Raw genomic sequence first — 15,631 nt, forward strand, 5'->3', positions numbered from 1 at the left:
CCGTTAAAACGCTCTTAATTTAATTTTTAATTTTAGTTTAAGATTCACAAAAACACAAAATATAGGCAGAAGTCCACGTCGTCCCGTCTGATCTGAGCGAGCGAGTGTTTTTCTTTTTTTTTTTTTTTGTCTTAAGAAAGGTGAGATCAAAAATCACGTGACCAGGAGTTGCCTACAGCCCAGGGCTGCCGGCTGATAGGCTCCCTGCTGGATTCAGATGTGGACTGAGCGTTACAGGTGGAGCAGGGGAAAGAAAGCTCCGAGCCGGATCCGAGCGAGGATTTAAAAAAAAAAAAAAAAAACACGCACACACATCCAGGCCGAACGCTTTTTCGTGTCGACCGGTTCTCCGGTCTCCGGTCTCCCGGTAAGTCTGACCTCCGCTAGGACTTTTAGTAGTCTACTCTGCTTGTTTGTCCGGACGCGTTTTTTTTTCTTTCTTTCTCTCTTGTAGTCCAAGGAACTGTGGCTTGTTGTGTCTTGACAAACCTGCTGCTGCGAGGTCGGGAGGTGCAGACGCGGCTAGCTGTAAATTATCGGACTTATCTAAAGATAATAGGATATCCTAATCTAATAATAGCAGCCAAGAGACAAACTAAGCAGTAGTAGGGACGCGTACAGACAACTTAGAAGCGCCGCCGCGGATAGGGTTACACTGAGAGAAGGGGACGCGCAAACTTGTCTGTGGGTGAGTGCAGAGGTAATGAACTGCGAGGTTGGATCCTGTTGCAGATCATAGCCACCTACAAACCACATACATACATAGGCTATATATATATATATATATATATAAGTAAACACACAGAAAACACAAGAGTGCAGCGAGATTTGTCTTTCAACTCTGCAAGATAGTCTACTCAGTATAAACAGTAAAAACTGTATTTAAAAAAAAGAAGAAAAACATAGAATTGAATGTAATGTAAATATGAGCATACACGTGAATCATATATATGTATATAGTGTGTAAATAGTGAAATAGAAACTATGACTGATCATGTGCAGTAGATCCAGTATAGATACAGGTTATTTACATAGCAGCAGTAGCAGCATGGGTACTATGTAGACTGTTGACTTGGCAATGTGAAAAAAAAGTGACATTTTGATTTTTCATAATGTGATTGAATCCAGTTCTCTGAGGTTATGACGGAGGAGTCATGGTACCCGCGCTCGGGGGATTGCCCAGCTGTAGCTGCTGTACTGTGGCTTCAGTCGGTTGCATTATGTGCGGAGGCAACGGTGGCACACATGCAACACCACAGAAAATGCGACTCGGCGCTCTGTGGTCGAGCCTGAAACGATCCGCGTTTTCTCACTTTTACCTCGTGTGCTCGCATATAGCTGCATCCCCCACTTTGAACGAACGGTTAGTATGACGCTCCTGGATCACAAATTACGCCATCAAACAGTCAGTGAAGTGGCTTGCAGAGATTTCACAGGTCTTGAGAAAAAAAAGAAAAGAAAAAAAAAGAAATAGAAGCATCTTTCTGGCTGGGTCTGTCTCACAATAGACTGTCAGCTTTTAACTAATGCAGGAGGCTGGTGGTGAAGAAAACAATATTTAAACAGTTAGTTGATATTTTCCCACCTGCATGAATCTGTGGCACATTTTCTACCATTACATCTAAACGTGGTTTATTCAACAACTATATTCTACATTTGTATCATCATGAATCAAAAATTTTGGGATTTTGCATCATTGTTTGGACTGATTGAGACATTTGAAGGTGTCGCCTTGGGCTTCAGGAGCCTTTCGCCGTTTCCTGACGTTTTATAATGTCAAGTTTATTTTTTGGATTATCCTGTTTGTCAGTGAACTTGGCACACAACACAGGTAGAGCAGGGCGTTCATATTTTTCCTCGGGTGCCCCTGGTCCTGCAGAGACTTGTCTGGGTGTGCGCGTTTCTCTGTGCATATGCGTGCGCCCAAGCATGCGTTGACACACAAACAGAGTGGGCTCTTGCACAAGTTGTTTTGTGGTGACATTAATGAACAGGTTGCGGAATTTCGTCTTTGTTTGCGTTAATGACTGTTAGTTGTCCGCCGGCTTTGTCCTAATAGCAGGCTTTAAAGCTGTACACACGGCGTGTTTTGGGAGGATTGTTTTCTGCTAATTACAATTCCCCTGCACATCAAAACAAAAGCTGGCAAACTACTGTCATTATGTCTCCGGGGGGGAAAATCTGGGCTTGCAAAAATATAACCTGGTGCTGAACTGGGGTGTGTTTTCCAGCGAATGTTTCACCACAGAGTGTGTCACACACGACATGTCAGAGGTGAAAACCCTCCCACAGCCGGTTTCCTGTTTAGGTCCTTGTGATGGAATACTGTATCATGGCCAGCTCACCAGCCACCCTGCCCACAAAAAGCTCAGCTTACTCTTTACTGGCAGCAGAGCAGACAACGACACACAACAACGACACACAACAACGACACACAACAACGACACCAACCAGCCGAGCAACCGGCCAGAGACGCAAACAAACTTCTTCAAACCTGTAGAGCAGTTAGTCAGCCACACAGGTAGATCGGTTACGGTTGGAGGAGGAGGCCTCGCCCATGCAGGGCAGTGTAGTGCACGAAACACAAATGAAGATTAAAGTCCATGGCTACACGGTTGTCACTCATTCTAGCTGTTTGATTTTTGGATGCGTTGTGAGTCACGGGGATGACAACAGCATCCGTGTTTGTGCACATGTCAGATGTTGCTGTGTGGGGGTTTTGTAACCAGCGTGTTGCTTGTGTTGGGAGTGCATCGTAGCGGCCGAGTTGCAATTGTGGAGACTCCTGAGCAGGCTATAAATATCCTCACGCTTCAAGTGGTTGGAGTGTCTAGAGATAGCGCTGTGGGCCTTCTTCAGCGTATTGTTTGAGTCCGTGTGCAGCTGCATGATGAGTAAAATCCCACCTGCAGACTGAGAGCTGCGTATCCTTTAAAGGTTACTGCTCAGTAGAAACACCGGCATTTACCTTAAGATGTGAAGAAACAGTTTTAGTCACACTCTTGTTCTTTGTTGTGTTTTTTTTCCTGCTACTGGGTCGACCGATGCTTCAAACATCAAGTAGACTGTGTGTTGACGATGAGCTGTATAGTCTAACAAACGGAGGCGATCCAGTGGTTCATATCTGTATATCTTGGCCGTGTGTTAGATGACAGTTCCTGGAGCAGGTTTTGCTGGCTGTACCGGAATCACCATTGGTCCCCTATAAACAAAAGTCATAACTGATTTCACGCCAGGCTTTTACCATTTGCCACTGTGAAGAGCACACTTAAGGTGATAGTTGTTTATTATTGTTTGGTCACAAAGGTGTAAAAGAGACCTCATTCAGCCAGGAAAGAAAGAACAGAGGGCTAGGACCTGGAAAAAAAAATTATAATACAGAATACTTATTAACAAGGCACTGCTATTTGATACTTATATGTTAATAAATCATCCATCATTTAAAATATTGCATAAAAAGCAGACTCAGTCTGATCAAATGCACAATCTTTAATTAATAATTTACTTATAATATGCCTTCCGGTTCAAGTCAGGCCATGGGAGAGTTCCTCCTGAGTCATTCAAAAACCAAAAGACAGCAGCAAAGGAAGAGGATTTTCACCATCGCATGAATCATAATCTGGCATTACGAAAGTTTAAGACTCTCCTACAGAAATGTTCAGGGATGTATGAAAATACTCTTTGAATAATAATGTTCCTCCGACAGGATTTTTCGATTAAAAAAAAAAAAAAAAGAGAGAGAGAAGAAAGAAAGCCCTGAAGTTCAGTTAGAAAGTCTTGACGCCTCCCTCAACAGATTTATCAGCTGAATTATGGGATATGAGTTGTCTGTGATCAATGCGTGCTTTGAGTTTGCAGCTCGTGCTCGTGTAAGCTGGTGTCAGAAACCCACCCTCAAAGCCTCCAAGTCAGATCTTGGTCGTGCTCAGAGGAACGTTCTGCCGGCGAATTTGAAAAACACGTCTTTCCGTTTCAAACAAACCAACTTGCACAATGAAGGTCAGACATCCGAGATAAGTCACAGCGACCAAAACCCGTTTGTACCTTTGCTTTTATTCATGAATTATTGCTTATGTGGAAACGTTAAAGCTGCACATTGTGTCAGTTTTTTGTTATGAATAATAGCTCATGTGTCTGTGGGTAATGTGAAACTAAAAGCAAAACGCTTACAGTGATGAACCTGCACAGAAAATGGCAAACCATTCCTCAACTCTCCAAGATGTTTTGGCATCTTTTAGGTTATTGTGTTGTTTTCATTTAGGCAATAAAGCTCTATAAATAGTTTGTTCATTAACTGCCCAACCCTTAACAAGACAAGATAAAGGCAAGGCGGGAGATAAAGACATAAATGTTGGACTTAGTGACCAGACGCATGGCACCAAATAAAATTTAATGTTGCTTGGTGTCTGCTAGATGTCTGCTAATGGGTGTGCAGTATCAGTGCTGTGTCTTCAGCTTATACTGCCTCCCTAGAGACATTTTGGGGCTAAGCCTCCCAGTAGGATCTCTTGCTGTTTTTGGCTTTTCAAAAAGAGCGAAAATTCATTTATTTACATTAACTCCAGATCAACCACAGGGGTCCCAGTAGATGTAAAAAATCAGCTGTGGTTGATTGTTGACGGTTAGAAAAGCTCAGCTGTGCTCGGCTACCCCCCTCTTGTCCACACGTGCACATGTCAGCGTGTGAGTGCGGCCCTGGGTAAACAAAGAAGGGGCGAAGAGGGACAACTGCTGCATGCGCTCCTATTGTCGCAGCCATACCTGCCTGTCTGCACCGTTGGAAACTATCCGTCAAACTGCTCTCAAAAACCTGCAGTCAGTCAGTGGTAGTGTTCAACCTACAGTCCCGTCAGCCCCCCTTTAGCCTGAGGTGGGAAACCATGCAAGACATAGGCTCTGTGACAACAAACGAGCAGTCCTACACATGCAGCGACTCGTCCCTCTGTGTCAAGTAACAACAAGGTGGGAGAAAGGCAGTTAGCTGCAAAACACATATTTAAAGCTGAGGCTGTTCAGAGGTCTCTCTAGGAAGCTTGAATGCTGTCGTTCTCTGTCAACACGCGGGGACTCTGTGGACTCTATGGTTTGCTTGATGCATCTCTGTGAAACCTACTACAGCTGAGTCGAGCTGCCGCTGCCTTTTGAGCCTCGCGCACCAAAAAGAAAATATTTTTTTAGCTTTTTTTTTTTTTTTTTTTCAGTCTGTCAAATATGCTTTGTGTGTTATTCTGAGATAAAGTGCCTTGATGAATTTTGGATGAGACTGCGTTGCTCAGTTAGTCGAAACGGAGAGAAACTCTCCAAAGAAGTGGTGAGTCTCAGTTCTGCATGAGTCCCCGGGGTGGGGGTGGGAGTGGGGGTGGGGGGGCGTGAAAGCGGTGAATTGCTGCGATCTGCATGCATGCCCAGACCTGAGCTGATCCCCTTCGCTGCTTGAACCCCGCTGAGCCCAGAGGAAGCAGGTTTTTATCAGGGAGGAGGGCAGGAAGATGCAGAGAGTGGATGAGGAAGAGAGAGAGTGTGTGGGGGTCGGCGTGCAGCGTAGCACTTGACATCCTTTTGCAAAGTTTACCGTTATGACTTAGCGTAAGTGGTGCTAGAAGTCTTTGAAGCCACAAGATATATTTGCCGTACGGTTTGGATGCTTTTTCATAAATGCACTTTTAGAATCAGCAAGCGGAACATGTTTCCTCATTCGTCTTTTTTTTTTTTTTTTTAATTGTCGTTACTGTCAGAATCATTCTGGTTTTTAATCAGTCCTGTGAGCACTAGGATGACTATCAACAATGCTAAACTGCTCAAGCGTCTGTTTAAGTTAAAGAATTTTCTTGTGGTCATCGCTCTGAATGGTCTTCTTAAGTTGCCACTTTTTTACATTCCTCCGTACTGTCACACTGTATCAGCCACAACATTATGACCACTGGCAGGAGAAGTGAATAACATGGAACATTATGTGGATGTTACTTGTACCGCATGTACCATCCACCTAGACCAGACCAGGCACCCCCACCCCATAGCAGTGACACTCCTTGATGGCAGGATGCAGCCTGACTCGGACACACACATAAAAACACTTTATGAACATCTCAAAAAAACATGAAAAACAGCACAAGGTGTTGGCCTGACCTCCATATATTCACTAGATCCCAACTGATGGGTATCTGTGGGATGATCCACAGGGCCTCCTTCCCTCCACCAGCTACAGGACACCCTCAGAAGCCCCATGTCCACTCTCTGATGAGTCACCTATTCAACCTCTACCAACTATTTTGGAGGCACAAGGGAGACCTACACAGTATTAGGAAGGTGGTCATAATGTTATGCCTGATATATGCTCATTGTGATAATCATATAAGAGAATAAAGCAGTCCATCACATCTTTATCTCAGTTGTTAAAAATAGGAGTGTCACATCTCTATATAGCCCCACATCATAATTATCCAAGAATCATTACACATAGCACAGAAAAAGTAGTATATTGGGCTGGAGGCAAACCAAGTGTCTTTTCATTTTTCAAAAGAAAATACCCCTCTGTTAATGGGCCATTTTTTTTCCCATCTTGGCAGAAAGTCAGTTTTTCTATTTCATGGTTTTGCTTGATTGGATGTATTCACATCTTTTCCAGACGTGGGCGACTGTGAAAATGATCTCCTTCAGCATCCCTCACCACTAGCCGCCAGGATGGCTCCTGCTCCTCCTTCCAGAGAGGACACCGGCAGCTCATTAGCACTGCGCTGGAGGCTAACGCCGACATAGATATCCAACTATTTCAAACTTAGCCGAAGCAGGCTGAGCATCCCTCCACGGTCCTGGTCGAACATCCAGATGAGACGTCTGCAGAGGGTGTTTCTAAAGAAATAAGACTCGGGTTGGCCAACAGACTGACATCACCACGGTGTTACAACATCTGGACTAAAAACTTGGAACATGTTCTGTCTGTGATCGGGTACTTTGGTGGCAGAGCTGGACTGTACAGCTCTCCCAAACCGAGACGAACCTGGACTCTGAGCCATGTCTCTTCTCCCAGCGCTGAGCGTCGTCTGTGCATTGGTGCTCCATGTTTGCTTCGGTGCAGTCGATGCTCACTACTCTGTCCCACGAAAGACCGTCCCCTACCACCGTAAGTCACACTTTGCATATCACTGTTGTTTCTACAGGGTTTGAATATTTGAACCATGATGTATGACCAAATTCAGCTTTAACTGCTTTTCAAATTTATTAGTTCACATTTTTGTTGCTGGAGCATTTTTTTTACCTCTGGAGTCACAGCAGCTAAAGTGTGGGAGGAAAATGGAGCGCAAAGTTCAACGTGTGATGCGGCTTTTTCTGTGCAGACGAACTGAAGCTGTTCAGAGAAGAGGGGATCTTCAATTACTCCACCATGCTGGTGAGAGATGACCTGGGCGTGCTGCTGCTCGGGGCCAGAGAGGCCATCTATGCCCTGGATATCAACAATATATCAGTCAGAAAGGCTGAGGTAAGAAAACCCTGTGAAGTCGCTATAAAAGGACGGTCTGCACAGCTCTTAGATATTAACATGCAAACTATTAAAGCAGGTGCGGCTGTGTCGCTGATGTTGTTTGGTCATATAGCTGTTAAACTTTTATGACTGCAGTTAAAATGGATCATTTATTAATTATATTATAAATCGGTGGAGTGTCTCAGGACCTCAACTTGTCATGTTCAGTCACTGTTTTCAACTTTGTTTATGGCCCCTTTAAATTCAATCTGATCAAAGTTCCCTTTCCTTTTTAAAGGCCTGACAAGGTCAAAGAATCCTTTATTCCACTGGAAAGCAAACCAGAAGCTAGAAAAACAAAGCTGAAGTGAATAATCAATCAAATTTCTCTTCTACCCCCAATCATCGCTTCAGTAGTGTACAAGCCCACAGATCTCTCTGCACACAAACATTGTGCTTTAGAGCAAGATTGATTAGTTCTTTATGACAGACATAGTGTTAGTATTGTGTACGGCGGCCCACCTCTTTCCATTATGTTATGCTCCGGCATGTTTTCAGCATGTTGAATCTATATGAATTTGGAAGTACAGTAAATCACAAACTTTCAAAGAGCACACTGAAGTCTTTTCTCACTTTGAATCTGTATCTTATCTGAGCATTCAAATACACTAATATTGATGATCATCTCTAATGAATAGACCAACTGATTCAGGAGAGGCCAGCTCTGTACCACAGTTGGTAGCTCTTCCTAGCTTCAAGGTCTCGGAGGCTTTGGAGTTTTTTTTCTTTTCATGCAGGCGCTGATCACATCTACCACCTGCCAACAGGTCATTGGCTGTTGTTCTCTGCCATGTGTTCAGCTTTGTGTCACATGAGGCAAAGACTGAAAACATTCCGAGTGTCTGCTTCTGTCAAGTCTTTGTGTATCTTTTATACAGTATGCTTTTTGAACAAAGATTAGATTGCATCATGTTCCGTGTTTTCTCATCCTCAGTATGTCTCTCCACCCGACCTCTGTACATTTGCCTAAAGAATTTGAATGAATGGCCGTGTTGGTGAGACACTGGTCTGTTGTCTGAAGCAGTCAGTTACACATGTAACAGTCACAGAAATAACAGATACTCCCATTTCAGAGCGCAACGACAGGTCTTGACGTTACACAAACAGTCAAGCGTGTACATGAGTGTGTGTGTAAACTGACTTGTGCACCATTCCTGCGTGCTTTGACACGACACTCTCCTTCTGTTGATGCAGGTGTACTGGCGAGTGACAGAGGAGAAACAGAGGGAGTGCACATACAAGGGAAAACAAGCCGAGGTTTGTGTAGCGTCTTTCAAAACACAGCTCGCTGACTTTTACTTCTTGGCCAACGATGCGGCTTCACAGGACGGCCGCTGGTTGAAAGCAGTTCACTCCCTGCTTCGATTTATCTCTCTGCATTTGTAAATCATTCATACGGGAGAGTGTTTCCCTCCTTTTTCAAGTCTTTACATAGAATTCCCTTTGTAGCGCTTCGCTTATAGCTTCGTACAGAATGTCCAAATAAAGGCACGGGGAGAAAATGGTTGTACACAGCCTTGACCTTTGGGCCTGCAGCTCAACTGCACGTATGTGGCATGTTTGTGTTTTTGCGGCTGAACTAACAAAGCTCTGACCTCGACATTCTCTCCCCTGGATCTTGTTGCAGGTGGAATGCCGAAACTACATTCGAACCCTGCACAGGGTGAACGACACCACTATGTATGTGTGCGGCACGAACGCTTTCAGCCCCACCTGTGATTATATGGTAAGTAGAATAGGTGGTCAGCCATGAGCATTTTTAGAAACCTGCGTTATTGTCCTTGCGGTAATAAAATTTTGCGGTAGTAATACTTGTTTAAAGAACACAGGAGTCTGCGCATGTTTAAAGGATGTGGCTGACATTGTCTTTTATTTTTCCTGTTGAGAACCAACCACATGAAAAGACTAGCTTGGTTTTTAGTGCATCTCTCAGTACTTTCTTAAATTGTCTGGGGATCTCAAACCCGAAGCCTCTGGCTCCAACTGATGTAAATCTTTAAAAAATCAAAATAAAGGGTTGGATTTGTTTTGACTTAATAAAAGAGCATGGTGGATTTTTTTTATGGGACTGTTTGATGTTGTGAATTAATGCACGATTAGTGCAGCCAAAGTAAGATGTAAGTTGTGCTTTGGCTGGTTTAAATTAAACTGTGGTGCCCACGCTCACTGTAATGAAGGAACCCTGTGCATACATGGGATTAATTACTCTTTGATTCACTTTATTTGGAGGTGTGCGGCACTGACGAATTAGCTGCACTATGTCAGGCTTTTGCTGCTCAGACAAATGACTTGTCAGCAGAGTTTGTTTGTATTTTGTTTGTTATTATCACTGGATGTGCTGACAATAAGAAACCACCTGACGCAGCCCATAAGGCTTCATGCTGCTGTCCCTTTAACATCCACTATGTGCTTTTCCTGCAAATTCTCCCTCCCTTTCCAGTGTAACACAAATAAGAGGAAGCGCGTTTTATCCACAAGCGTCTGATTAGCTAAATATTCTTCCTCGTATACATTTTGGTTTTCCAGAATTGAAACTCTTCAAATGTAGAACTTTATAATGTTATTATAGCTCATGGATTAAGTTTATTTTGGCACGAGAGCGAGCGGGAATTTCTTGACTGCTTCACCACAGGATGTTAAATGTTTCCTATGTAAACCTGCAGAGCCAAACAAACTCGTTTGTTTAAAATGAACACGAAACAGGAGACATAATGTCCACTCTAACTGATGATACACCGTGGTCACACAATTGATGATTCATGTTGGGAATCAACATGGAAACTCCAGTATCTTTTTCTACACTTGGTGAATGCCGGTGCAAATGTATGTAAATTGTGAAACCACGGGTGATCCTCTTTAATTTCTAGTTTTCAATCCTGATGCGGCGTTTGAATACAGCAACACAGTTTTCTACTTCCAACCCGCCTTCAACAACTTTTCCTTTCCTGTCTCGCTCTCTTTGTTTCCGACAGACCTTTGCTAATGGACAGCTGAGGCTGGAGGGAAAACAGGAGGAGGGAAAGGGGAAGTGTCCTTTTGATCCCTTTCAGAGATACTCCTCCCTCATGGTTGGTGAGTGTTGGACTCTGTCGCTGCCACAGGGAACAAAGTGCAGAGTGCTGCCGAATCTTCAAAGAGAACCCGCACGAAAAAACAGATCAGTGTGATAGTTTAGTGCCGCTTTCACTTGCTACAAGACTCGGGCACCAAATGCATTAGAAACATCAAATATCATCACATATCAAATCAGATATATCAGATATATGTGCTAGTGCTACCTGCTCACTTAACATTCAGCCGAGCCTCATTTAGTCCCATTAAACTGGCATATTATTGAGATATTGTTCTAACTCAATGTGATAAATAGATTTCCAGGAATAAGCCTTCATCTCTTGTTCCTGTCCAACAGGAAATGACCTTTATTCTGCTACATCCATCAACTTCTTGGGCTCTGAGCCTGTGGTCCTTCGCAGCTCAAACTTGGCCCTTCGCACTGAGTTTAAGAGCTCCTGGCTCAGTGGTGAGTTCCTCTCCTGCAAAGTGAAGAGTGAGTGGCTAATTATTTTTAAATGCTTTTCATAAGTATTTCTTTTGTGTGGTTTCAGAGCCAAACTTTGTCTACATGGACTTTGTGGATGAGAGCTTTGAAAGCCCTGAAGGCGACGATGACAAGGTGTACTTGTTCTTCAGCGAAAACGCCATGGAGTACGACTTCTACAGCAAAGTAGCAGTGTCACGAGTGGCCCGCGTCTGCAAGGTATAATGAGGCACGGATTAAATCTGATCAACGCAGCTGGCGCTAAACCTCCGGGCCTGTCTGACGGCGGGTCGGGTTGTTTTTAAAGGGACATCACCCAGTGCTCTTGTCTCCGTGTTTAGGGAGATATGGGCGGACAGCGAACGCTGCAGAGGAAATGGACGTCGTTCCTGAAGGCTCGTCTGGATTGTTCCCTCCCTGAACCCAGCCTGCCCCCCATTGTCCAGGATGTCTTCCTGCTGAAGCACAAGGACTGGAGGAAGAGTGTCTTCTACGCCGTCTTCACCCCGCAGTCGTAAGTATTTACTACCAAATCCTGTCGTTTTATGGCTCGGGGTGGATGAGTATCCTGAGCAGTCACACATCTCTGCGGAATAACGGAGGTGTGTGAATTCACACGCGTATACGTTAAATTAGAATGTGTCCGTTGGTGTGATGGTTTGTGTGAGTTATTATTTTATTTAAGTGACGAGTGAATGATTGGGTCAAGATTTTTAGGGATTCTGCAGCAAATGAAACGACAGACATTTTCTCAGATGGGCTGAACGTGTGACGTTTGTTTCCAGGAGCTTGTCCCAGGCGTCTGCGGTGTGTTCATACAGCGTGTCTGCTATCCGGGACATTTTCAACGAGGGAAAGTTTAAGACACCTGTTGCTGTGGAAACGTCCCACGTGAAGTGGGTGATGTACACCGGAGAGGTCCCAGTCCCCAGACCGGGAGCGGTGAGTTTAAAGAACCGAATCAGAAAATAAACATGTAAAATTGGGCAGATTTGGAAAATCCAACCCGCTACTTTGTATTTTCAGTGCATCAATAACGTGGCACATAAACTGGGGATGAATCGCTCTCTGGACCTTCCAGACAAAACCCTACAGTTCATCAGAGACCGTCCACTAATGGATGAGGCCGTTCGTCCTCTGACGGGAGGACCCCTGCTGGTCAAGAGGGGAGCTTTGCTGACCCGGATTGTGGTGGACAGTGTGTTGGCTCTGGACGGAAACAGATACGACGTCATGTTCATTGGCACAGGTGAACTAATAAAACTAAAAGATGAAACATGTTCTGCTCCACCGGAAATGTTGAGGCTGTTAGAAAAGCAGCCACTTAGTTTTAGACCTTGAAGACCAAAAATATGAAGTATTGCAGCAAATTTTCCTTGATTAAATCAGTCACAATTAACCGACTGGTGAAACCAGTGTCAAAAACTAAAATATACAGAAATGCCGTTTTCATCACTCATAGTAAGGATGTGGGTTTTTAATGGTGAGCTTTTAAACCACTACAAGTTGGTGACTGATTAAAACACACACAGACATACTGGACATGAGTGTTGGGTAAAACGCGGGTATCTGTAATATTCTTATGTTATGGACACTAGATGGTATTTATTTATTTATTTTTGTCTCCGTAACAGAAAATGGTTACATTCAGAAGGCCGTCAACTACGCTGGAGAGATGTTCATCATTGAGGAGATTCAGCTGTTTGAAAACCCTGAGTCTATCAGCATCCTTCGCCTCTCATCCAGCAAGGTAACTCACAATAACAGGTCATGCTCACAAGTTACATTCATTTAATGGTCCCTGGATATGACGTATAATGAAGTACTTTCTAAATGTATGTTTTTAAGTTTCATTGTGGTGTCACCTAATTGCCGCTTACAGGTAATGACGAGGCCTCAGTTTTGATAATGTGTCTGTGTGTGTATGTGCAAACACAGGGCCTGCTGTACGCTGGTTCAGAGTTTGGTGCAGTCCAGATGCCAGTCAGCAACTGCAGCCGCTACGAGTCCTGCGTGGACTGCGTTCTGGCCAGGGATCCCTACTGTGCCTGGGACTCCTCCACTGAGCAGTGCTCATCTGCTCCCTCAGACAATGCAGTACAGAGTCTAGAGGGGGACGTAATCCGGTGTCCTCTTCCAGGTGCAGGCATTTTTATTGTGCTGCTCAATGCGACAATATTGTACGAGCTCCAGCAGTGTTATTAGTATGCGGGCGGGCTAACCTTGTGTTTGTGTGTGTGTTTTTAGATCCAGTATCAGCTGTCGACTTTACCCTCGTTCCAGGGAACAACATCCAGCTGCCTTGCCAACTTCCGTCCAACTTGGCTCGGGTCCACTGGCGATTCTCCCACCAAACACTTCACTCCAACAACAAATACTACATCTACAGCGGAGGCCTCCTCCTCTTCAATGCTTCTGAATCAGACTCCGGCATGTATGCCTGTGACTCAATAGAGCAGATAAACAGCAGAACATACAACCAGACAGTGGTGATTTATAATTTAAAGCTCACCCCTGGCCCAGCAGATGAGGACAACTCCAGTCCTGACAAAGAGGGGGAAAACTCCGCTAATCACCGTCCTAATACAGCTGCACCAGAGCCGGTGTCAGACAACCCGTTGGCCCCGGAGAATCGAAGCAGCACTAGCAGACTAATGACTCTACAGGTGACTGTGGCTCTGCTGTCACTGGTTTGTTTCTCCCTGACGGGGGTTATTTGTTGGATGTGCATTCATGGACAATGGAAATGCTCCAAGTTTGCAAAGAGCTCGAGCCAAATCGAGGAGCAAAGGCAGTCGGTAGAATACATGCACATCCCCAACAGAACTTCAGATATAAAGCTCCTGGGGGCCGAATCTGAGAGACCTTGCAGTGCCAATAATAATCACTCTGGTGTTGACTTCAAAAGGAACGGGGGGCACCACTTCACACCTATGGCCAACATTTCAAGTCTGGACGGTCTGGGATACATAAATGATGAGTCAGAGATTTGATTCTGCTGAAGTGTGCGCTTCAGTCCGAGGCCAGGCGCACTAATTACCTTCCTACAGGTGTACGTCTACGGAGAGCTCGCTCTTAAAAACTCCTTTCACATTATAAATTCTTTTGATTTGTGGTCTGATTCTTCTTGCCAATTTCCTACGCTGTCTCTCATTTCCATGTTCTCACCGGGCAGCTGACGTTCTCGAAAAAGACTTTTAACTGGTGGGAGAAATCACTCCAGGAACCTGTGAAAACAGACATGTTTCTGTCTCAGATTGACACGCAGTGAATACAGTTGTAATGGTGTAATGTATAGTGTACAGCAAAGACCTTTTTGACCCTTATTTATTTGTTGTGAATTAAGTTTTTATCAGCTGTAAATAGTGTCAACTACACTGAACAAGTAGCATTCATCCGTCAGAGCACAGCAGCGGACAGTAGGTGATACACGATCATTGTGGTACCAACTCCAATAAATGTAATATCTTCATTTAGTGTGAACTAGTGTTAACCAGGACGTTGTTCGGGTACGTGGATATATTTCAGATTCCAAGCACATACTGTAGTCTTGGTATGATGAACACAGAAATGTCAGGGCAGTGGGGAAGTGTGGGCGTACGTTTTCTGTCAGTGAATCAACTCAGAAGAGTTCTGGTGTCAAACTTTAGAAATCGCTGCCTTGTTCTTAATAAAACAAAATGTCGCTGACGTGCACCGAGCTGTCAGTGATGATTAGCTCCTTCTCTTGCACAATGTATTTGAGGGGTGAAAATCACATGCTTGTCGTCTGGATGTTTCAAATGCTCCCAAAGGGGAGTCGGGCGGGTGGCATCAGCACACTCTGACGTTTATTCGAACTCTAATTGAACTCAAATAACAACACGTATTAGTCTTATAAGGCCATAAGTTAATACAACAGTGTCACAAGTGTGGTAACCACACTTACCACAGTTGATTTTTTGTCTTGCTTTCAGTTTTCTTGACAGTCTCACTATGATGCTCACAGGCTTGCAGTTTTTTTTCTCTTTTCTTTTTAAATCCCACGCTCATCTTCTTTACACATTTCTGGATAGATCAATATGACAGCAGCAGCAGCATCTCTTTGCCTGGGAGAGGAGGAGTATGATACCCTTAACTTATTTATTACTAACTTATTAATATCTTGTTGCACAACACTTTGAGGCAGTCACTGCAATCAAGCGATTTCTGTAACTGTCAATGAGACTTAAGGACATATTGACAGGTATTATGATCCACTCCTCATGAGCAAACTGCTCCAGATGTCTCAGGTTTGTTCTTCCTCACACTGCACATATCAGCTCTGTCCACATCTGTGTGTAGAGGGTTTAGATCAGGGCTCATGGAAGTCCACTTCACAATAGTCCCGTGTTTTGTTTTCATCTGTACGTTGTTGAGTCTTATCCTGTTTGAGGACCCATGACCTACAACTGAGACCAAACCTTCTGACATTGGGCAGCACATTTCACTCCAGAGTGCCTTGAGATGTCACTGCATCCTGCACAGATTCAAAACACCCTGTGCCAGATCCAGCGAAGCAGCCCCAGTTTTGTCTCATCTGTCCAAAGGACATT

At 44.2% G+C, this 15,631-nt stretch overlaps 1 protein-coding gene across 1 annotated transcript; it reads left to right on the plus strand.

Annotated features, from left to right (window-relative positions):
- Positions 1 to 195: 195 nt before the first annotated feature.
- si:ch211-129c21.1 (uncharacterized protein LOC563087 homolog) lies at positions 196 to 14,774 on the plus strand. The gene is made up of 14 exons (XM_047587956.1): positions 196 to 367; positions 6,626 to 7,120; positions 7,335 to 7,477; positions 8,714 to 8,776; positions 9,147 to 9,245; positions 10,492 to 10,591; positions 10,929 to 11,039; positions 11,125 to 11,276; positions 11,399 to 11,571; positions 11,843 to 11,999; positions 12,084 to 12,306; positions 12,692 to 12,807; positions 12,996 to 13,197; positions 13,305 to 14,774. The coding sequence occupies exons 2-14, from the start codon at positions 7,012 to 7,014 to the stop codon at positions 14,048 to 14,050; spliced, it is 2,394 nt and encodes a 797-aa protein (XP_047443912.1). The 5' UTR covers positions 196 to 367; positions 6,626 to 7,011; the 3' UTR covers positions 14,051 to 14,774.
- Positions 14,775 to 15,631: the final 857 nt, after the last annotated feature.

This window comes from Mugil cephalus, chromosome 6 (assembly GCF_022458985.1).
Source record: "Mugil cephalus isolate CIBA_MC_2020 chromosome 6, CIBA_Mcephalus_1.1, whole genome shotgun sequence".
In the NCBI taxonomy this organism is placed as follows: Eukaryota; Metazoa; Chordata; class Actinopteri; order Mugiliformes; family Mugilidae; genus Mugil; species Mugil cephalus.

What these genes read in the sequence shown, in the direction of transcription:
- si:ch211-129c21.1 (XM_047587956.1), top strand. Translation starts at nt 7,012, where the DNA reads ATGTCTCTTCTCCCAGCGCTGAGCGTCGTCTGTGCATTGGTGCTCCAT. An exon ending in TAAGAGCTCCTGGCTCAGTG is followed by an intron (nt 11,040 to 11,124) that starts GTGAGTTCCTCT and finishes GTGTGGTTTCAG; the next exon opens with AGCCAAACTTTGTCTACATG. An exon ending in GCCGTCTTCACCCCGCAGTC is followed by an intron (nt 11,572 to 11,842) that starts GTAAGTATTTAC and finishes GTTTGTTTCCAG; the next exon opens with GAGCTTGTCCCAGGCGTCTG.